Source organism: Rhineura floridana, chromosome 1, assembly GCF_030035675.1.
Source record: "Rhineura floridana isolate rRhiFlo1 chromosome 1, rRhiFlo1.hap2, whole genome shotgun sequence".
NCBI classification, from domain to species: domain Eukaryota; kingdom Metazoa; phylum Chordata; class Lepidosauria; order Squamata; family Rhineuridae; genus Rhineura; species Rhineura floridana.
Window position 1 is genome coordinate 322,655,516 of NC_084480.1, and position 23,660 is coordinate 322,679,175.

Genomic DNA, 23,660 nt, shown 5'->3' on the forward strand with positions numbered 1-23,660 from the left:
TATGCTCTGCCTCCAGCTTGTAGGAGCACTGAACCCCATTATTCGTATCAGGCTAATGTCTGATAAGATTTGATCCAGGGATTTTGGATGAACTAATGGCTAAGGTTTTGCTTGCAAGAGAAATGGCTGAATTTAAAAGAAGAGAAGACCAGCTCCCCAAAATAAACTAGACATCTGGCAACATCCTGGTACGGCCAGTGAAAAAACATGGGTGTGTACACACACACACACACACACACACACACAAAATACACATTTGGACCTGAGGAAAAGGAAACTGCTTAGTTTCAACATGGTTTATGTCTGGAACACTTTGCATAGGCACAAGAACAGGGAAGTATGGTTGCTCCTGAATATGAATAACAGCCCTTGCAAGAGCAGGGGACTGGGGTCATAGGTGACATGTGCATTTGTGCTGAACCAGGAAGATCCCTAGACGCTTGCCTTATTGGTGACACTGCACTTGGCAAGGGCAATTGGAAAGGATATTCGATGAAGTGCATGATTGGGGTCTTCTCTTTGGAATCTGAGAGGTCCCACCTCCAGGGGCATAAAACATCTTCACGTGGGGTCTCGTCATTCTAAGATGCTCTGGATTGTCTTGAGTATATATATTGATCTAGTGCTGGTAACCTTTCATCTTATTAATTCTGTATTAGGGACAATTACTTTTATAATAAATGCTTTAATCTGTTTATGGTGTCCAATAGTTCTGTTCAAATGGCTAGCCCATCCCCATGAACCTAGACTGTAATAGCTGAAGGACTATCTGCACTCGGATTTTGGAATTATATTGGGATCACACCTTTACAGAAATCAGGCCTAAAAATCATTCTTCCACCTATTGAAGGCAGTGTGCCTCTGAATACTAGTTGCTGGAAATTACAAGTAAGGAGAGTGTTCTTTGGTCTTCCAATTGGGACACCTGGTTGGCCATTGCAAGAACAGGATGCTGGACTAGATGGGTCCCCATTGGCCTGATCCAGCTTTGGGGCTCTTCTGATGTTCTTCAGAGCTCGTGCTTATTTGGGCAATGTATATGCTGCCCTTCATAAAGAATGGTGTCAAGGTGGTTTACAATAAAACACTGTGAAGACAGAACTAGGCAGTGCCAGTTGTTCTGGATGAATTATTCTGGAATAAAACTGGAATAAAATCCAGAAGACCAGCCTTTTTATCCCCATTTTGAATGCAGGATTGCTGAGGCCCTCTTGATATCAGTGATAGCTGATTTCTTGTGGTGTGCTGTTCCGCAGCCTGTTGCTTGTTTGGCCAGGTGGATAATAAAATATTGCATTGTTCTTTTTATAATGCTGCTGTTTGTTTAGTGCCCAAAACGAACTGTCGCCTGGCCAGAAAACACAAAAGCAAAACAGAGAGTCCTTGCCTGAATGACCACAGAGAGGCCTTCTTAATATCCCTAGTAGGGAAAGGCTCCCCTGAGCTCCGCTGCCTTCTTCTGATCTGATTTCCTGCCTGCCCCCTGCTTGAGGGGTCCCTTTGCCCTCCTCGCCTCATCTCTAACTCTCTGCTCCTCTCTCTGCTTGTTCCAGGACAGCAGCACCTGGGGGCAGCAAAGGTCCTTGCAGAGGTGAGTCTCGTCGCGCGTCTGCCTTGTACCCTCCCCCTTGGGGATCCTCAGGGAAGCCCAGGGCTTTGCTGCCTCTGGAGCCCCATGACTGTAGCTAGGAGCCCATTAGGTGCCCTCCAGCTTGCACACTGGTGCCTTTGGCTAGTCGCCTCTCCTTCTGCCTGCGAGCCTGTCCTCCTGCCCTAATCTGTCCCAAAAGCATCCTTCTTGGTGCACGCTGTCCTGCTGCTTTGCAGCCTGTGGCCCTGGGGACTGCAGGCAGCAGTTCTTCCATCCTGGCTGGCGGCTGGCCGGGGAGTCCTCAAAGCCCTCATTGTTCGGGCACTTGACAGGGGGAGTCACTTTTCCTTCTCACAGTAGCAGTGAGAACAAAGGGCTCTTGGTTGGGGGAAGAAGAAGAACAATAAGCGAACCACCCACCACAGACTGGCACGCAGCTGCCCTGGGACACTTCTACACTCTGCCACCTGGGGGCGCTGTAGGGCTGGGGTGTGGGGCCCTTTGGCCCCTCCGTTGGCTGCAGCTCCACAGGCCTTCTCCTCTTTGTCTCCCCCAGAAGCGCCGGAAGAAGACTGCAAAAGCAAAGACCCCCCACAGCCGGAAGAGGGAGGAGGTCCTCCCCTCCGGCCTAGACTCTGTGCCTCTTGCAGCAGCAACAAAGCGGCGGCAGGTAAGGAGCCTATTGGGAAATCGAAGGGACTGCCATGTGCACCACAAAATGCCCATTTTTACAGAAGAAAACGTGATCTCCAGAATCCCTCCACCACCACCCTGAAAAATCCACAACAGGCAAAACATCTACTCTCACTCTAGCAAATAAAACATAGACCAAAAAAATCTTCCACAAACTAACAGGCAGACCAAAGGAAAGCAAGGAAAGAAACCACCACCTAAATATGAAATAAATATTATCATTAGGAGGGACCAAGTGCCTTCGCAAGGAGGTTTCTGAAAGTGCCATGGTGCCCTCATGCACCACGTTGGGACTCTAGGTCTAGGCAATCATCCCAGAATGAAGGCGAATCAAGCGGCCCCAGTCTTGCAAAGGTTCCTGTTGGCATGCAAATAGATCAGAGGCTGAAGGAAGTTCCTGTTCAAGGGCGGCTGATGGTGAACCCTGTTACGCGTGTGCAGAGAAACTCAGCGGTCTGAGCTGCATGTGTGACAGTGCGTGTATTCACTTAAGCAGCAGGCTTGTACCCTGCATTTAAATCACAAGACTTGGTAAAATTATACTTTTAAAAGCTACTTTATGTATAGAAATACATAGTAGATAGGAAAGGTGTGTGTGTGTGTGTGTGTGTGTGTGTGTGTGTGTGTGTGTGTGTGTGTGTGTGTGTGTGTGTGTGTGTGTGTGTGTGTGTGTGTGTGTGTGTGTGTGTGTGTGTGTGTGTGTGTGTGTGTGTGTGTGTGTGTGTGTGTGTGTGTGTGTGTGTGTGTGTGTGTGTGTGTGTGTGTGTGTGTGTGTGTGTGTGTGTGTGTGTGTGTGTGTGTGTGTGTGTGTGTGTGTGTGTGTGTGTGTGTGTGTGTGTGTGTGTGTGTGTGTGTGTGTGTGTTGGACTGCCTTCAAGTTGATCCCGACTTATGGGGACCGTATGAATAGGGTTTTCATGGCAAGCAGTTTTCAGAGGGGGTTTCCCATTGCCTTCCTCTGAGGCTGAGAGGCAGCGACTGGCCCAAGGTCACCCAGTGAGCTTCATGGCTGTGTGGGGATTCAAACCCTGGTCTCCCAGGTCGTAGTCCAACACCTTAACACTACACCACACTGGCTCTCATAGGAAAGGCATACCTAGTTCTAACTAGCTAACTAAGTGGGAGGCGCAATGCCCACATCTGGGCATTGCCCTCATGGCTCAGGAGAGAGCAAAGACGAAGGTGTCTCCTCTCTCCTCCTACAGTCAAAGAAGACAAAGGAAGCGGGGCAGGTCAGCTTCCCTGAGGAGCATATCAGTTTACAAAGGACGTTAGGCAGAGAAGAACACAGGTGAAGGTAGCAAGCCTAGCTGGCTGGAGGACCCTGACTCTATCTCCCTTCTGGAATGCAAACACAAGACCCCAAACAGGAGTTGCTCTTGCCCCACTTCCAACAAATACAGCCCCTTCTCCTCCTCTTCCCATGAGAATACTTTCTGGGGGTTTGCCTGTGTCCTGGGGGTACAGGATCCATCTGCCTGCTCGGGACCCCTCCTTTTTCTCCGGCACCACCAGCCCCAGGATAGAATAAATGTGGTACTGTCTGTAAGAAAAGCCCCTCGTCTTGCCTGGGGTGGGATGGGAGGTCACCTATTCAGCTCCCTCGAAATTCTGGTTTACCCCTTCATGAATTTGGGGGTGGGCTGTGAGCTGATTGTGTCAGAGACTGCAAAGGCCTCCTGGGCAGAGTTAAGGTGACTCTCCTGTACTGGGGACTTGCCACAGCTGCACAGTGTGGGAGGGGGTGCTGGTAGATCTACCCTCCAGCTTTTGGGTTGAGCAGAGCCCCCCCTCCCCTTGTTCATCTTGCAGAGGAGGAAAAGTACCCTAATGCATTCCGCATCTGAGTGTGGGGGGTAGGGGGAGGGGCAATCCTAGTGGCTGGCACCCTCTAGCTGTGGCTCAGCTCCAACTCCCAGCAGGCCCAGGATGGCCAATGGTCAGGCATGATGGGAGTTGTAGTCCAACAGCATCTGGAGGGCATCACATTGGCTACCCTTGAGAAGAGGGGTTGGGGAGGGGGCTTGCAAGGGACAGAGAGGAGAAGCTGGGATGTGCATGTGGGAAGCTGTTTGGGGATATTGGAGTAATTTGGGGGCTACACATGGTTGCTAGCTGAGTGGGTACCTGACATGGGCAAGATCCACCATGACTGTCTCCTGTGCAAGCCTTGCTGTGTTGGCAACTGAGCTGGCCTGCCTGGCTAGCTTGCACCACAGGGAAGGGCACCCTCCTCTGGGCCTCTGGCTACGGCTGTTTTGCTAGTTGTGGAAATCAAGTGGTGAGCCACCTTGTGCTGCAGGCCAAAGCCTCCCTGGGCTCACCCTTTCACATCCACTCTGGGTGTGGCAGACAAAGAGAGGTCAGGAAGGACCTTCCCAAGAGCCTTGCTCCATCCCCACCCCGCTCATCGGCCCCTCTCCAGCCATTCCCCTCCGCTTGCGGCCTCTGCTCTGCCCCAACGCCTGCCAGGCCCTCTCTCAGAGGGGCAGAGTGCCAGCCGGGCACAGCCACGCAGCCTTGCTGAGTGCCTGCCCCAGGGCTGCGGGGGGGGGGAGGGAGGGGCTGCTGGGCACTGGGTCCTGACAGCCTGGCCTTGTTCTCTGTGCCAGAGCCACAGGTCCTCCGCCCTCCCTGCGATTTTAGGGAGGCCTGACCCCTGCCATTTAAGCTCTGGCTGGTTTGCTCCGGCTGGGCAGACCCACAGTGCAGCCCGTCCACTTTGCGGCACTGAACCCTTCCTGGGGGTTCGGATGCAGCCGCTCTTGGCCCGCCTCTGCCTGGCCCCCTGTGCCTGCTGCTGCTTCCGGAGCCCTGTAGGTAACTCACACCGGGTGGGGCGGCCTTTGGGTCGGGGGACCCGCCTTCCTCTGCTGGAGCCGGCGCTGCTGGGCAGGGGCAGCTCTTGCATTTCTGCATGGGGTGGGGCCTCTGCAGAAGCACCAGGGACCCTCCCGCTCGGCCGGCCTCTCCGAGAGTGGGAGAAGCAGGCTGCCATCGGCCACCGCTGCCCGCTGTGGGTTTAGCCGACGCCTCCTGCCCACCTCGGGGCTTCTGGGGGCCTGTGACGATGTCACCGAAAATGCCTGGGATGAAGGGCGCCCCCTGGCGGTGTGGCTGTGCAATCCCCGACTGCCAAGGGGGTCACGAGCATGCGGAGCCAAGGGCACCGGCAGGAACGAGGGACGGGGCGTCACGAGCCTTTAGCAGCTGCGTAGCAGGCAGATGTCTAGTGGGTCAGTGTTTCTCCATCAGTGTGTCCCTGGCTGGGAAGGCTGCACCAGCTGAACGCCTGACTGTTGTGCAGTTCTGAAAAGCACTGGGGAGGGAATCTGCAGCTGATATTCTGGGCATCATGAGACAGCAACTCCAGCCTTGCGCTTGAAGAACTGGGCAGGGCCGTAGCTGGGGTTGGGGGGCCACCCCCCATTATTTTTACAAAAAATAATTAAACTTATTAAATCCCCCTTCTTTTTTAGTGCCCCCCCAGACTTTTAGGCTGGCGAAAGGCCTGGAACTGGGGCCTTCCCCCCCCCAAGAGACGGAGTCACTTTGGAGTAAGCCCTCCCCCCCTCCCGTTCATGCGGCCTAACGCGCATCGGGGGCAAACCTAACTGGTCTCTTTTATGGTCCTTAAAAATTATTTCTTAAACCCCGCAAATATCTCTGCCACGGTCCCGATCCTTTCCCCTCCCCACTTTAAGGGAGGGAAGCAGCGCGCGCGCGCGCCGCTCCACCCTGCAGAGAGCTTATGCTGGAGGGGGAGGAAGGGGGGTCCTGTTTTCAGGGGTGGGGTGGAGAAAAGGGAGGCCTTTCCTCTTGAGCTCTGCTACCCCCCCTCGGCCTGGCCCCAAAGCTTCGTGAGGGCTGCCCCCCAGGCCCGAGGAGGGAGGGACGAAGGGCGCTCCCTCGGGCTCGTGGGGAAGGGTGGGGCGCCATGCCGGCTGCTGCGGGCTGGGGGCGCGCCCCTCCCCCCGTTGGTCCCGGAGAAGCCCCTCCCTTCTCCGGGCTCCCCGCTAGACGGTCGGGTCTTCTAATTGCGCCACGAGTTAGAGAAGGCTGGAGCCTCCGCGGGGGGGCGCTGTGGGTCGGGGGGTCAGGAAAAAAATGCAGCCCGCCAGTCAATGGGGCCAGGCCTCTGGGAATGACCAGGGCCGGCCGGCGGGGAGGCGAGGGGGTGTTGACGTGGGTCAGGCTGCCCGCCCTCCTGCCGCTGGCCGCCTGCCTGCCTGGGCTGTGGGGGTGTTTGTGCGTGAGTGTGAGGCCGACGGGGGCGCGACGGCTGGGCTCCCTCCATTGTGTGTGGCTGAATGGGCGCTTTTTGCTGCCAGCCCGCACCCTGGTTAATAATTCATCGGGCCAGGCCGTTCAGTGCTGAGCGGGTGGGGAGGCGAGATACACACTTGCTCGCTCGCACACCCACCCTCGCTCCCTCCTCCCTCCCTGCAGGAGCTGCAGTGCTGAGCAGAGGGGCGGAGCCTCAGCTGCAAAAAACGGCGCATGTTGTTGCTAAGACAAGCCCGACTTATCCGGGCTGCTGGTGCCGCTGCTGCGCACTTGGTGACGCTTGCCAGGCGCTGAGCCCCGGCAGGATTGCCCCTTCCCCATGCTGCCTGCCGCCCGCCCGCTGCCCCCTGTCCATGCCAGGCCAGGTCCTCCGGCAGCCTTTGCAAGGTAGACAGCCATGCGTCCCGGGGAGGAGAGCGGCACCGCGCGCGCAGGCACACGGAGACGGTGAGTGCCCCCTCCCGTGCCATCCGCTGGCAGAGGAGGGCGGAGGGGGCCACCGCCTTCGTCAGATGAGGCGGAAAGTGCCAGGCTCAGGGGGCCAGGGCTGCCCGGATGCTGCTGCCCCCTGGCCGGCTTGTGCCGCTGCCGCCATGCAGCGCGCGCGCGCACGTGTGTGTGTGGGGGCTACCTTGTGCGCCCTTCTGGATTGGGCTAGTATGGCCTGGCGCAGGTGACCCTGGAAAGCCGAGGGGCTAGGCTGCCTGGGTGCCCCTGCTGGCTTAGGAAGCCCCCGGAGGCTGCTCGGCTTATGCCGGGCACTACCCGCCAGCGCGGAGAAGGCGGCCCTGAGCCTCCCGGGTAGGTGCAGCTCTTGGGCAGGGAGTCTGGATCACAGTCGTCCCCGCAGTGCAAGTTCTTCCCAGCCTCAGGGGGCCTGTGCTGCTAGGGATGGGGAAGGGGAGGAGCTGGGCCCCCGGCGCAGGAACCGGTTAATGGAGCTGGGCCTGGGCTTTGGCCTGCGGGGCTGGTTCCCTGTGTGCGCGGCCAGCCGGTCTAGCCGGCATCTAGGGCCTCCCGCCGAGCTGGTTTCTCCCTTCCTCCTCTAGGGCGGATGGCCGACTAGCAGCCCCTTGTAGCCCGGGCAAAGCAGAGGGGCCCACAGATAAAAGGCCACACCCTGAAGTGGGGCAGCTCATTGGGGAGGGAGCCCTTTTGGGGGGGAGTGTTGGGAGATGAGTCCTGATTGCACCTCTGGTGGCTCTCACTCAACACATCCTCTGCAGGTGCCAGTTGGTGCCTTTGAAGCTGGGTCCAGGGCTGAGCAGCAGGCAGAGCTGAAGCTGTCAGGTCAGCCCCCCCCCCCCCCGCCAGCCAGCCAGGAAGATGTTAACTCACCCCCCTTCCTTCCTGGCAGAGGCAGCCTGACCTCAGTCTCTCTAGTGCAGGAGGCATTTGGGGCGTTGATGTTGGGGAGGCACCAGGGTGGGTGGGGGGACTGAACGGATGCAAGCCCCTTTGGTGATGGGGCTCCTTGGCCCGGCTGGAGGGGGTCATGCTGAGACCAGGGGGCATCAAAGCTGGCAGCCCACCACTGCAATTCGCTGTGTCCTGTGTGGCTCCATAGGGCTGGCCTCGCTTAGCCTCCCCCCATCTGCTGCGGCCTGGTGGCGGGGGGGGGGACTCAAGGTCTTTTTGGTCCCCTCTGAACCAGGATATGGGGGGAGTCGTTGAGCTGCCATATACCAGTCAGACCCATCGATTGAACTCCCTATTGCCCAACCCTGGCAGGCAGCAGCTCTCCAGGTTTCAGGCAGGGGACTCTCCAGCCCTACCTGGAGATGCTGCCATCGGGGTTTTCACCTGGGCTCTGCTGCTCAGCCCTGGCCCTGACTCCCCTGTTTGTTGGGGAGCCTGTGCCCATCATGGCTCCATCAGGATTGCTCGCTCAGACCTCTGCTGCAGGCCCTGCCCGCTTGTTGCCTCCTTCTGCCTCTTGAGGTTTGGCTGATCTGCCCCTTTGCTGGGAGTGGAGTCTGTGTGCCCCAGAGCGGGCGTGAGTCACCCTAGAGGAAGTGCCCTGAGCGGAGTGGGCAGGGGGGCTTGCCAGGGCCTGTATCCAGATGCTGTTGAGGGCAGGGCTGGACCCGTGGCTCTGAGGGGGCGGGTGGTGACAAGCAAACTGCTTTTGCGTGCCTCTTTGTGGAGCCTGAGTTTGGGTGCCCCACAGGCCATCTAGTCTAACCCACATGACTGTCCGTACCCCCCCCCCCCGATCCAGCCTGTCCCAAGGGATGGGCTGGTGAGCATAGGGGAAGGAGTGAGTGCAAGTCTGCCTGTACCTATGCTCAAGGGTGTGTGTGTGCTGGTGTGCAAAGGGGGTGGAGCTCTCCTACCCAAGATGGGCCTGGAGGCGGTTTTGCACATCTGTGGTGGCTGTTTTCAGTTGTGCTGCTTGAGGAGGTTCAAAGGGATGATGGGGGCCTCTTTCTGTTGAAAGATGTTAAAACTAATTGGTTTTAGTTGCTACAAATTCAATAGTTTACTAACTTTTTAATATGGAAAGCTGGCCTGTTACTGGATTGGTTTTGTGTGATATCCTCAGGAAGTTTGAAAGGGGGATAATCTGTTATTTATAAAGGGCTTATGTCTTGCTTGTTGGTTCTAAAGGGGCTTTGAAGGAAATGTGAGAAGCAGACCCGGAAACAGAAACTGAGGACAAGATTTGGCAATCAATATGGAGTAAACCATCGGTTCAGATAGTTTCTGCAACAATTAAGGAATCTGTGTTTAAAATTATTTTATGATGGTATATTACACCAGTAAAATTGAGTAGGGTAAATGTTGAATTTTCTAATGTTTGTGGGAGAGGCTGTCATGGGGTAGGAACCTTTTTCCACATGTGGTGGACTTGCCCCGTGGTTCAATCATTTTGGATCAAAGTTTTTCAGGAAATATCAACGATCAACTAAATCCTTCCACTCGATCCCACGTTGATGTTGCTATCTATATTTGCTGAAGATATGTGCCAAGTATCTCACAAGATTCTGATTGTGTTCCTAATGGCTGCTGATAAAATGGAAACAGCACATCATTGGAATCATAATTCCCTCTTCACGATGGAGAGATTTGGAACTTTACACTTCCAGAAAAGCTTATTCAACGCAGCAAACTGAGGAGGACTAATTAAGGAGGACAGATTTGAAGATACTCAGTGCCCTTTTCTGACATTTCTTATCCTCCCGAGCAGTTCTCCTTGCCCCCCCCAAGATATTAAATATTGCTGTTTGGGGGTCTGGGGCTGCTTTTTTTGGGAGTTCCCCCTCTTCTCTTTTTCTGCCTTCCCTTCCCTTCTCCTCCTGTAGATTTGAAGGAATATTGGTTTTGTCTGCTTGTGTCTCTTCTGCTTCCTTTTTATGTTTGTAAACTGTAAATTTTATATCTGAAACGTGCTCTGGACGTTTGCCCAGTCTCCTCCATGTGCAAGGACTGGAGGAGGTGGTCTTGTACTGTTCATTTTTGTTTCTTAAACTGAAAAATAAAAAACTTAAAACTAAAAAGAAAACAGTTTGTGGTGTGGGGTGACAGCAGACCAGCAGCCTCCCCCCTGCTGAGTTGCTGCCGCTGCCATATTCTGTCTCCTGCCTGCCACTCTCTGTGCCGCTGGACCTCAGCGTGCCCAGGCGAGCCCCTGGCATTGCAGGATTGCAGCTCAGGATTCCTGATTTTGTGGTCCCGCCACACTGGAGATGGCGTGGCTACAGAGAGCTGCCAACTCCCCTGAAAGGCCAGGCCTTGACAGGTCCCGTCTGGGCAGCTCAGCCTTAAACAGTGCAGTTCAGTGGTTAGTGCCTTGGGCTTGGGTGCAAGAGGCCCACCTTTGACTCCCCAGAGTTCCTTGGGTTGCCCCCTGGGCAAGTCCTGCCCCCTGAACCTGGCAGAGGTCCAGCCGGGTGCTTCTCACTTGGGGCTGGCTGCATGAGCAATTGCAGTTCCACCCCCACCCCCACAGAAGCATTAACCCCTTAGCCTGCGCCCCCGGGCACACTCAGGTGCTGAAGGCCAGGCGCTTGGCGCAAGTGGGGGTGGGGAGGGAGAGTCTGGGGCTGCTGCTGCTGCCGCCCATCCCCTGTCCCCCAACTTGCCCAGAGTGGGGGAAAACAGAATCTCTGCAACGGATTGGTCCTCAGGTGTCACATGCTTTCTCAGGCCAGGAGGATTCTGGGTGATGGCCCCTGGCAGGGGTCCCCTATTGGGCCTGGAGGCTGGGGGCCTTTAAGTGCTGGGGTGAGGTGGGGCAGCCATCCTTCTCTCTGTGTGTGAGAGAGATGGGAGCCCCTTCTCTTCCTCTGCTCTGGGGGCCTGAGCACAGGGTGCGGCTCCCGAGGAGCCTGGTGGAGATATTTGAGCCTGGCCAAGAATTCCGCTGGAAGGAGGTGGTGGTGGGCTGATGGGGCGGGATGCCCCCCTTGTCTCTTCCCAAGCCCCCGCCAGGCCCCCTTGCTCTGGCCACTGGGACGCCCAGCCCTGTGTAGCGGACATGAGGGTGGCCCAGGTGGGGGCAGGCCAGGCCAGGCCGGTCTCTGGCCCCACTTCTGATTCTGTTCCTCCCTTGCAGGAGGTGATGTCTTCCCGCCGGAAGGAGAAGCCGAAGATGGCGGAGGAGAGTTCCAGCGGAGGCAGCAGCGGAGGCTCCCCTAGCCCTGGGGACACCCTGCCCTGGAACCTCCCCAAGCACCAGCGCAGCAAGAGGACCAAAGCCGCCTCCGGCAACGGGACAGTGCTGGACCCTGCGGAGAGGGCCGTCATCCGCATCGCAGGTAGGGAGGGGCTGGTGGCATCTGCTTGGGGGCAGGGGAGACGCAGACTGGGGAAGGTGGCTGGGCAGGATTGGGCACAAGGACAAGGGGCGATCCTGAGTGTGATCCAGGCCAGGGCAGCAAGAGTCGTTGTGAGCAGCTCTGTGCCGTGTGGGGCTCCCGGTGGGACTTCAGCCAGTGTCGCTCTCTCTCTGCCCGTTCTGGGGGTGTTGTGGTTCCTTCCTCTGTCACGTTGTGGTGGTTGTTGCCAGTTGTTGTGTGGCCAGAGGGCATTCCAGGCACCCTCATGTTGGTGAGGGGTGCTTGCGGTGGTCCTGTCTCTTTCTATTTTATTTTAAGGATTTTATTATTGATCCAAACTGAGTATGCATAAAATGACAAGATGCCCCCCCAACCCCCCCCATAAGAAGTCCCTCATCCTCCAAAGTGCAAGGAGGAAGACTAACGCAGTCTGTTCATCCCTACTGTAATAACAGACACTTTGCTTTGAAAATGTCTCTCAGGATCTTTTTGAGACCAGGCTGGATGTTGTGCAGAGTGTTGGCTGTGCAGTTGCCGTCTGCCAAGCCGCTTCTTGGGGCCAGCAGCTGCTTGCTCCAGTGCAGCCTCTCCAAAGGTGGCCCCGGAGCAGGCTGTGCTGAAGGCCCCTCGTGCTGAGCTCTTCCTGGGCAGATGTTTCAGACAGCTGCCTCCCGTTCTGGGGCAGAGACAAGGGGCTGCCCTTTGGTGGAGGATGTCTGCTTTCAGGCTGCATACAGATTGCACTGCCCACTGTTGGAGGCAAGATGCTAAGCTAGGCGGACCCCTCTTGGCCTGATCCGTCAGGGCTTCTCTTTTTCTTCTGTTGTGATGGGACTGTAGGATTGGGCAATGCCAGAGGGATGTTATCAACTCTCTGCTGTCCTTCTGCATGTTGATATGTTGCGGTGGTGCTGTTGTGGCCCCACCTGGGTCACCTGGAACCTAGAGCTGGGGGCTGCCCAGGCCAGGAGCACCCTCCCTCCTGTGGGGCTGGATGCTGGCTCTTCTGCTGCCTGGAGCTGTTGTGAGGTTTGGAGGGTTTGAATCTGGAGCTGCATAGATGCTGCCTTTTGCCTTCATGTTCCACTTCTGCTGACTGTGAGCCCGGCTGGTCCAGCTGTTCTGGAGCAAGGGTCATATTGGCGACTGTGGGTGCCAGGGAGGTCACGAACAACAAGAACTGTCCCCAGTTCAGTTTCCCTATTCAGGAACAAAAAGGAACAGGCACCAAACTGGAGACAAAAAAGAGAGGCAAGTTCTGGTGCCGAATAAAATTTATTGTAGAGTGCTACAATAAATTTTACTCAGCACCAGAGCTTGCCCCTCTCTTTTGTCTCCAGTTTTTCCATTCAGCCAGCCTTCCACTTGGCCAGCAGTCAAGGACGATGGGAGTTGTAGTCCAACAACGTCTGGAGGGCACCAGGTTGAGGACAGCTGGCACATGAGAAGACCCTTCCTTCTGGATAAGGCCAAAGGGGGGCACCAGGTCCAGCACCCTGTTCTCACAGTGGGCAACCAGATGCGTTCTCTGGGAAGCCCCCATGCAGGACCTGAGTGCAACAGCCCTCTCCCCTCCTGCAGTTCTCAGCAACAGGTATTCAGAATTATACTGCCTCTGACTGTGGAGGTAGACCATAGCCATCATGGCTAGTAGCCACTGAGAGCCTTACCCTCTTCCATGAATTGTCTAATCCTAACTTAATGCGATCCAACGTGGAGGCCTTCACTGCCTCCTGTGGGAGTGAATTCCATTGTTTCACTGTGTGGAGAAGGACTGCCTTCTGTCTGTCCAGAATCCCCCAATATTCAGCTTTGTTGGATGACCCCATTTGGTTCGCCTAGAGAGGGAGGGAGAAAAACGCCTGCCTGTCCTCTTTCCCTCCATCATGCATAACTTTACATGCCTCTGTCATCTCCCCTTTGCTCTCCTGGGCTGTGTCCACACTCAGGTGTTATAATGTACACGGGTTGCTGTTTCCGTGGGTGCATTTGTGTATCCTTGTCTACGCACGAGCACTTTCCAGTCTAAGCCTCTGAAATCCGTCTGTTTCTCCCCTCCACGTTAGCAGGAGGTGCTTATTGGGATCTCTTCCTACTGGGTGTCGCTGCCCCCTCCCCTCAGTTACCCATGCACCCTAAGTTCTCTCTTTCTGTGTATATATATATTTGAAATGCAAACATTTTGATACACCAGATTGGCACAAAAGAGCACTCAAAAATAATAAAAGTAAGTGTGTGTCACTCTAAACCAGGAAACCAGAGGTCCACTGTGGGCATAAGCAGAGCCTGCTGGATCAGGTCAAAGGGGGCCCATCCAGTCCAGCATCCTCTTCTCACAGTGGCCAACCAGGTGCCGCAATGGAGGAAGCCCGCAAGCAGGACCTGAGTGCAAGAGCACTCTCCCCTCCTGCAGTTTGCAGCAACGGGTATTCAGAAATGTACTGCCTCAGACAGTGGTGGCCAGCATGGCTAGTAGCCATTAATATGCTTATCCTGTGTGAATTTGTCTAATCCTCTTTGAAAGCCATCCAAGTTGGTGGCCATCACTGCGTCCTCTGGGAGGGAGTTCCATAGCTGAACTATGCACTCCGTTTAGAAGAACTTTCTTTTCTCCCAGCATTCAGCTTCATTGGATATCCAGGAGTGCTATGAGAGAAAGAGAAAAACTTCTTGTTATCTACTCTCGCCATGCCATGCATCATTTTATACACTTCTATCATGTCGCCTCTGACTCGCCTTTTCTCTAAATGAAAAAGCTGGAAATGCTGCCATCCTTTCCTCATAGGGAAGTCACTCCATCCCCTTGATCATTCTGGTTGTCCTTTTCTGAGCCTTTTCCAGCCCTACAATGTCCTTTTTGAGGTGAGGTGACCAGAACTGTACACAGTGTTCCAAATTGCGGCCTCACCATAGATTATACAACAGCATTATGATATTGGCAGATTTATATTCAATTCGTTTCCTAATGATCCACAGAATGGGATTTGCCTTTCATCACAGCTGCTGCACACCGGGTTGACAGCTTCATTGAGCTATCCATTGTGACCCCAAGCTCTCGTTCCTGATCAGTCACCACCAGTTCAGATCCCATGAGCATATGTGTGAAATTAAGACTTTTTGCTCCAATATGCATAACTTTATTATTTATTTATTTATTAAATTTATTGCCAAAAGGCCCTCAAAGCGGCTTACAAAAAACACGAATATAGCAATACATCAATAGAACATAATACATCAATAAAATAATACAATTCTCAAAATTAAATAACAAATAACATTATTAAAAGAAAAACAGCAATTACAAGCTTCCAATACTAGGTATCATACTGTAGGAATCATACTGGATCCTTCTGATCTTGTTGGAGATTCTGGCTTGAGTTGTCACGGCTTCGTCTCCTGCATGGTTTTAGATCCAGCTGTTCCAGCTGTATTTCTGTATTATGGAGATAACGTGCTCGCGAATTCCACTCTTTACATTGAATTGTATTTGCCACTTTACTGCCCATTCACTCACTTTGGAGAGGTCCTTCTGGAGCTCTTTGCAATCCCTTTTTGAGCAATTTAGTATAATCAGCAAACTTGGGCACCTCATTGCTCACCCCTAATTCTAGATAGTTTATGAACAAGTTAAAAAGCACATGTCCAAATACTGAACCTTTGGGGGACTGCATTGGGAGAACTGTCTGATTATTCCTATTCTCTGCTTTCTGTTCTGAGCCAGTTTCTGATCTATTTCCTTGCTAAACTGGCTTTTGATGAGAGAAGTTCTTAAAATATTTTTTAAAAGTTTGAGTCTTCAGCACCTGTCAACGATGCTGACCTGTGTGTTTCCATCCTGTCAAAACTTTGTGCTACAGCTGAATTGGGACATTTCTAATGAGCTACTATTTTTTAATCTCTGTGTGATAAAATGTTGTAGTTGCTGAATTTAACAGTCCTCTACGTCTGATTATTTTGTGGAACTATATCAGTGGGCTGGTCAATGTTTGGCCGTCGTGGCCTGCCTGGGCCCCAGAATTCTGCCTTTGGAGTGGGTGTGATGTGGCCACAAAGCCTGGCTGACTAGAGGGGGTGGCCTTGATCCCTCCACACCATGTTGCCTGTTGCTGTCAGGAGCAGTTTGGGGCTTTCCTGGCTGAAACCTCTGGAAAGGCAACAGCACCCGAAATGCCTCCCCAGGGGCTCCAACTCAGGATGTTGCTGCAACCTGCAGACTGAGATGTGTTGCTGTTTTGCCCCCTGCTCTGAGTGACATTTTTCTGGGGACTGTCCTTTATCAAGATGATGACTGCTTTTTGTTTTTAGTTGTTGTTGCTTTTTAGAAATGTTATAATTTTGTTGGTTTGAAGTTTTGTAGATTGTGTTGTTTTGATTTGTATTTATATTTTTCTATTTGTGTGTGAGCTGTCTTGGGGGCCTTTTTGGCCAAAAGGCGGCCTAGAAATAAACGCTAACATAACATGACATGTCTCGGGAGGGGCTTGCAGCTGATGCCCTTCATCTCCTTTTTTTTTTTTAAACCCTCCATTCTTCTGAAATTAGGAAAAACTGATTGAACAACCCCTTGATATACCCTATAGTCTGTGTTTCAGAAAACTGAACGTTTCTGTGGTAAAGCGTTTTCTCCCATCTGGCAGCATTCTTGGTAAATGCTTTAAGGAAGTGGGGTGGGATGGGAGCAGGGTGGCCTGTGTTTGCGTGCAGACGTAGTCCTCCTTGTCTCTCTATTCATTCCTCTCATTTCCTCCTAGCCCTGAAATGAAGGAAGTTCATTCTGCTGGGCTGAGGATAAAACCTCATTTATAAAACATTAATATGGAGCTAAACCGTCATCTAATATGCAATTAAGCATCCCAGAGATGATTAGGTTGAATCTCAGACTGTGACGGGGCAAGAGAGGATTCCGTTGCCAGGCGATGCCAGCCATTCTGTCTCCTTAGGAGTGGGGATCACAGGGGAATCCCATTTTAGTTTGTAGGTCAGGCCATGGAAGCATCCCTCCCCCCCCCCCGCTGCAACCCAGCTGTTCCCCCGGAAAAGAATTAGGAGTGAGCAGTGAAGTGGCCAAGTTTGCTGACGACACTAAATTGTTCAGGGTTGTTAAAACAAAAAGGGATTGCGAAGAGCTCCAAAAAGACCTCTCCAAACTGAGTGAATGGGCGGAAAAATGGCAAATGCAATTCAATATAAACAAGTGTAAAATTATGCATATTGGAGCAAAAAATCTGAATTTCACATATACGCTCATGGGGTCTGAACTGGCGGTGACCGACCAGGAGAGAGACCTCGGGGTTGTAGTGGACAGCACGATGAAAATGTCGACCCAGTGTGCGGCAGCTGTGAAAAAGGCAAATTCCATGCTAGGGATAATTAGGAAAGGTATTGAAAATAAAACAGCCGATATCATAATGCCGTTGTATAAATCTATGGTGCGGCCGCATTTGGAATACTGTGTACAGTTCTGGTCGCCTCATCTCAAAAAGGATATTATGGAGTTGGAAAAGGTTCAGAAGAGGGCAACCAGAATGATCAAGGGGATGGAGCGACTCCCTTACGAGGAAAGGTTGCAGCATTTGGGGCTTTTTAGTTTAGAGAAAAGGCGGGTCAGAGGAGACATGATAGGAGTGTATAAAATTATGCATGGCATTGAGAAAGTGGATAGAGAGAAGTTCTTCTCCCTCTCTCATAATACTAGAACTCGCGGACATTCAAAGAAGCTGAATGTTGGAAGATTCAGGACAGACAAAAGGAAGTACTTCTTTATTCAGCGCATAGTTAAACTATGGAATTTGCTCCCACAAGATGCAGTAATGGCCACCAGCTTGGACGGCTTTAAAAGAAGATTAGACAAATTCATGGAGGACAGGGCTATCAATGGCTACTAGCCGTGATGGCTGTGCTGTGCCACCCTAGTCAGAGGCAGCATGCTTCTGAAAACCAGTTGCCGGAAGCCTCAGGAGGGGAGAGTGTTCTTGCACTCGGGTCCTGCTTGCGGGCTTCCCCCAGGCACCTGGTTGGCCACTGTGAGAACAGGATGCTGGACTAGATGGGCCACTGGCCTGATCCAGCAGGCTCTTCTTATGTTCTTATGTTCTTAAAAGACTCCTTAGCCTTTTCTGCTGGGAAGACCAGCCTGCAAGTGAATCACCTGACAGCAGCCACATGGGCCAGCCCCGGGCTAGGCAGGCAGGGCCACTGGGGCCTCTGTTGGAAACGGGGCTCCCTGGTCCTGAGGGCTATTGCTTGGAAGTGTCCCTTTGTGGGTGTGTGCCCTGCACTGTAGAGACAGAGCAGCTGGCAACAGGATGCAGTTGAAAGATAATATGAGTGTTTAGCGTTGAGAAGAGAAGACTGAGGGGAGATAAGATAACGCTCTTCAAGTACTTGAAAGGTTGCCACACGGAGGAGGGCCGGGATCTCTTCTCCATTGTCCCAGAGTGCAGGACACGGAATAATGGGCTCAAGTTACAGGAAGCCAGACTTTGACTGGACATCAGGAAAAACCTCCTAACTGTTAGAGCCATACGACAATGGAACCAATGACCTAGGGATATGGTGGGTTATACACCACTGGAGGCGTTCAAGAGGCAGCTGGACAGACACCTGTCGGGGATGCTTTAAATTGGATTCCTGCATTGAGCAGGGCGTTAGATTCAGTGGCCTTAGAGGCCCCTTCCAACACTACTATTCTATGATTCTATGAATTTATCTTGTTAAAGTAAACCACCCCCAAGCAGGCATTCATGCCTCAATTACCTTCGGACTAGACTCCTGAAATCTGATGTCCATGGGGCAGCTCTTGAAAGCATCTGGAAACTTTGAAACGTTCAAAATGTGACAGCCCCACTTTTCTTTGGAGGTGGTCTGCTGGAGAACATTGGATCCTGTTTGAAGATCCTGTTCCTACTTTGCTGGCTCCCTGTTCATTTCCAGGCTCAACTGAAGGTCCTGGTTCTTACCTTTAGAGCCGTAAGTGGCTTAGTACCTTTAGGGCTGCCATTGCCCCCTCTTCCTCCTGTTTGTGGCTTCTCTTCAGAGGTCTTGGCCCAGGTCCTCCTGCCCATTGAGGGCGGTGGGAGCGGCGGCAGCGGGGGCAGCAGGGCCTTTTCAGTGGAAGGCCCTCTCTAGGGGAAGCCCATCTGGCCCTGCCTCTGCCCTTATGCTGCCTGCAGGTGAGAACATGGCTGTTCAGAGAGGCATTGGGGGCAGCTGAAGGGACCCCCCCCTTCTCCTGTGACTGGAGAATCAGTCCTGCTGCTTTATATTGTTTGCTGGTGTTTTTTTAAAAATGTTCATGTTTTATTGTTTTGGAATTTCATTGCTGATGCTTGGAATTGGGCATTTTTATATGCAAGCAAATAAAAGGGAAGTGGCCAATGGCTAGAGCAGCCCTCCCCAACAGGTAGCCCTCCGTGGTTTTGAACTGCAGTCCTAACCATCTTGAACCCTCACAGCCATTCTGGGTGAGGCTGGTGGGAGGTGTAGCCCAAACCCTCTGGTGGGCACTGTCTTGGGGAATGCTTGGCTAGGCCTTGGGTCAGCGCCGTTTGTGCAGCTCTCCTTTGCCGAAGCAGGCTTGTTGCCCCATGGCGTCCTTGTTACGAGAGGGTCTTGGAGGTGGCTGTGAGGAGGTGGGACACACTTTCCCATACCTGTTCAGGGGAATGCAAGTGCGTGAACCTGCAGCCCTGTTGGTCTGTCCTCTCAGGATTCAGTCCTGAACCGGATGGGTCCTTCCTGCAGGCTTGGGGGTCCCTCAGAGTTGGGGAACATTTTTGGCCTCGCCAGGCCTGATCTTTGTCTCACCTTCCCATCCCCACAGGCCGACATTCAGAGGTGGGTGGTCCCGCCCACCTGTCAGTCATCTGGTGCAATTATGATGCCAGGTGACAGGTGGGTGGGTGGTCCCATGGGTGGTCCCACCCATCTGTCAAAGTTGCCCCGTGGGGTAGGCAGAGAGTTCCCCACAGGTGGGTGCACTGACGAAGCAGGCAGGCACCCACCAGGACTGACCCCATCCCCTGCCATCAGCTGACACCTCCCAAGATTGGCCCGTGGGCTGGAGGTGCCCCACCCTTGGGACAGCAGATGACTGGCCTTCTCCTAATGGGCTACTACAGAGTCACACCTGGCGCTTTGGCTGTGAGCAAAAATGTGTTGCGGCAACTCTGCTAGAACAAAGAGCTGGCTTGTTAGAGTCAGCAAATCTGGAAGAACAAAAATATGGGGCCAAAATACAAAATAAAGAAAAGTACTTTCTTTAAGGCTGCAATCCTGGACACACTCACCTAGGAGCAAGTCCTGTTGCACTCAGCAGGGCTCCCTGCTGCGTAGAGAGGCATGGTGTTGCACAAAAAGGTTGAAGAAGCCTGACCTCACCTTGCAGTGTCAGCCCCCCCCCAGCACACACACATGGAGGGAGACCCTTGGACTGTGCCAAGTCTCTGGGGTGGGAGAGCCCCCCTGGCATGCTTTGGCCTCCCTCCCAATGTGCTACTGTGGTCATCCAGCCTGGACAGTCTGGCTGCATGATGGAAGTAGGATCCACACTTGCCCAGCAGCGAATGAGGCTGCACTTGGAGCCAAGAAGACCTCGCTCCTGGGTGATTCCCATGAGACTCAAGGAAAGGCAGGCCCAGGGTGTGACTGGAAGGGGACAAGAGGGTGCCTGCCATCTTGCTGAAGCTTGACTCTTGCCAGTGCCTGGATGGGCGACCGCTTGAGACCTCTGTGTGTGCGTCTGTGCGTGCGTGCATGCCAGGCACCTTAGCTTTCATGAAGGGATGTAAATGGTAGAAAATAAATAAAATTATAAACACAGCTGAAGGCAGCCTGCCTGGGGGAATCGCCCACGTGCCCTGGTTTTTAGGGTGAGGGCAGGCTCATGGAGAGAGCATTCTGCTTGATACATGGCCTTGCAGTGATGAAGGCTGAGGGTGGCAACTGTCAGCTCTGCCTAGGACACAAAGGTGGAAGATTCCACAATCTGGGATTTGAAGCAAGGCAATGAATCTAGAATGATCCATTCTGAGTATGTGAGCCAGAGAGCCAAGGGGAGCTTGAGGCCCGTCCATGGGAGCCCCCCCAACCCAGCCAGAAACTGGCCGGGCCAGCCTGGTCCAGGTTCCGTGCCCAGCCTCCTAAATGCATCTGGTGCTTCACCAGGTCTTTGAGCAGTGATGCCTTTCTCCAGAGGCTGGACCCAGACGTTCACACTGTGTGCACATCATGAAACCCTCAAGGGACTGGCCTCGGTGGATCGCAGGCCCAGCCCTTTACAGGCAGACTCTGCCCTGCATCTTGTTCTTGGATTAGCAATTAAGAGCTAAAAGAAGTTCCCTTTTGTGTCCTTCTCACTTGGCTCTCTGTGCCTCCAGATGTCTTTCCTGTCTGAAATAGCTTTTTCATAAAGCTTAGCTATGATACTGTCAACATTAATGCCATCAAACCAGTATTTGTCACCTGCACCAAGCCATCTAAACCAGCAGAGCCACATATACGTTCCAAATGAACGCCAAGGCTGTGCACTGCATTTTAATTTTTAATCTCTGGGTTTACCAGCCTCACTCTTATCCTCCTAAAGAACATTGTGCAAGTGATGTAGAGCCAGGCAGGTTGACATGTATGTAGACGTAGGCCAGATCTTTGGAACCCCCAAGGCAAATGCAAGAATATCCTTAAACAAACAAAGTAAATATTCAGGGACAATCAGAATCTAAAGCCAGGGTAATTGGAAAGACCTGAAGCAGAAAAAATGCGTTCCAATCTGTCTAGGCTTCAGTTGATTTAGTTTTTAAGATGGAAAATCAAGTATTACAAGTGTAACAAGTTTGAATATGTCACATGCTTGTATCTCAATCACCTGTCTCCTAAAGGGGGTGGAGAGACTTTTTCACTTATATGGGGTGTGGTGGGGTCGTGCTTTTGTAATAGTCCCTCAGGTATGCAGAGAAAATGCAGCCAGAGAGGTAGGCCTCTTCTTCTTCTTCTTCTTCTTCTTTTTGAGGGGCATATAGAGCCATTCAGTATAGCATTATAGAGTTGGAAGGGGCCTATAAAGCCATCAAGTCCAACCCCCTGCTCAAGACAGGAATCCAAATTAAAGCATTCCCGACAGATGGCTGTCCAGCTGCCTCTTGAATGCAGTGCTGGAGAGCCCACCACCTCTCTAGGTAATTGGTTCCATTCTCGTACTGCTCTAACAGTTAGGAGATTTTTCGTGACATTCTGCTGAAATCTGCCTTGTCGTAATTTGAGCCCATTATTCTATGTCCTGCACTCTGGCATGATCGAGAAGAGATCCTGGCCCTCCTCTATGTGGCAACCTTTCATGTACTTGAAGAGTGCTATCATATCTCCCCTCAGTCTTCTCTTCTCAAGGCTAAACATGCCCAGTTCTTTCAGTCTCTCCTCATAGGGCTTTGTTTCCAGTCCCCTGATCGTCTTTGTTGCCCTTCTCTGAACTCATTCCACTTTGTCTGCATCCTTCTTCAAGTGTGGTGCCCAGAACTGGACGCAGTACTCCAGATGAGACCTACCTAGTGCCTAATAGAGGGGAACCAATACTTCACATGACTTGGAAACTATACTTCTGTTAATGCAGCCTAAAATAGCATTTGCCTTTTTTGCAGCCACATCACACAGTTCGCTTGTATTCAGCTTGTGATCAACAACAGTCCCAACAGCCTTCTTGCATATAGTTTTAAAGTGTTTTTAGTGCTTTGTTTGCCACCCTGGGCTCCTGCTGGGAGGAAGGGTGGGATACAAATTAATTAATTAATTAATTAATTAAATAGTATTGCTGAGCCAAGTGTCCCCCATCTTGTAACTGTGCATTTGGTTTCTTTTTCCTAGGTGTAGAACTTTGCACTTATCCCTGTTAAATTTCATTCAAATTTCATTCTGTTGTTTTCAGCCCAATGCTCCAGCCTATCAAGATCCCTTTGAATTTTTTCTGTCTTCCAGGTTATTAGCCATCCCTCCCAATTTTGTATAATCTCCAGATTTGATAAGCATGCTCTGTACCTCCTCATCCAAGTCATTAAAAAATGTTGAAGAGCACTGGGCCCAGGACCAAGCCCTGCGGTACCCCGCTCGTTACCTCCCCCAAGTTTGAGAAGGAACCATTGATAAGCACTCTTCGAGTATGATTCTGGAGCCAACTGTGGATCCACCTGATAGTTGTTCCATCCAGCCCACATTTAGCTAGCTTGCTAATCAGAATATGATGGGGCACTTTGCCAAAATCTTTGCTGAAGTCGAGATATATTATGTCCACAGCTTTCCCACAGTCTACCAGGGAGGTTACCCAATCAAAAAATGAGATTAGTCTGGCAGGATTTGTTCTTGATAAATCCATATTGACTTCTAGTAATCACTGCATTTTTTTAAAGGTGCTTACAGATTGACTGCTTTATAATCTGCTCCAAAATTTTCCCAGGGATCGATGTCAGGCTGACCGGACTGTAGTTCCCCGGTTCCTCCTTTTTGCCCTTTTTGAAGATAGGGACAACATTATTCCTCCTCCAGTCATCCAACAGTTCACCAGTCCTCCACGATTTCACAAAGATAATATACAGTGGTTCTGAGAGTTCTTCAGTCAGTTCCTTGAATATTCTGGGATGCAGTTCATCGGGTCCTGGAGATTTGAACCTGTTCAAAGTAATTAGGTATTCCTTGACCATTTGTCTATCAAGCTCAAGCTGCAGTCCTGCCCCGTCAACTTCATGTTTGTCAGGAGGATCATAGATCCTCTTTTGGGAGAAGACTGAGCCAAAGTAGGAATTGAGCACTTCTGCCTTTTCTTTGTCATCTGTTATCATTTTGCCATCCTCATTGAGTAGCTGAACCACCATTTCTTTTCTCTGTCTTTTATGATGGATGTACCTGAAGGAAGCTTTTTTGTTGCTTTTGGCATCCCTCGCTAACTTCAGCTCACTCTCAGCTTTATCCTTCCTGATGCCATCCCTGCAATTCCGTGATGCCTGCCTGTACTCTTCCTTTGTGGCCTGGCCTTCCTTCCACTTCCTGTGTGTGTCCTTTTTTGTTTTCAGGTCATCTCTAAGCTTTTTGTGAAGCCACACTGGCTTCTTCTGCTGTCTCCCCCCTTTTTTGTCTTCACGGAATTGTTTGCCGTTGTGCCTTTAGAATTCCCTTTCTCAGAAGCTCCCACCCATCTTGAACTCCTTTTCTCATTAGAGTCACTTACCATGGAACCTTACTTACCATTGTTCTGAGTTTATTAAAATCGGCTTTCCTGGAGTCCAGGGTACACATTTGGCTACTCTCAGCTTTTGCTTCCTTTAAAA

General features: G+C 52.1%; 1 protein-coding gene across 4 annotated transcripts in view; it reads left to right on the forward strand.

Moving 5' to 3' along the window:
• Positions 1-23,660, forward strand: part of PLEC (plectin) — a 142,896-nt gene that overhangs the window by 1,662 nt on the left and 117,574 nt on the right. For all 4 annotated transcript variants that reach the window (XM_061607236.1, XM_061607239.1, XM_061607242.1 and 1 more), the window contains exons 2-4: positions 1,554-1,591; positions 2,148-2,261; positions 11,130-11,331. In XM_061607236.1, the coding sequence (XP_061463220.1) occupies positions 1,554-1,591; positions 2,148-2,261; positions 11,130-11,331 (354 nt within the window). The remainder of the gene's footprint in view (positions 1-1,553; positions 1,592-2,147; positions 2,262-11,129; positions 11,332-23,660) is intronic.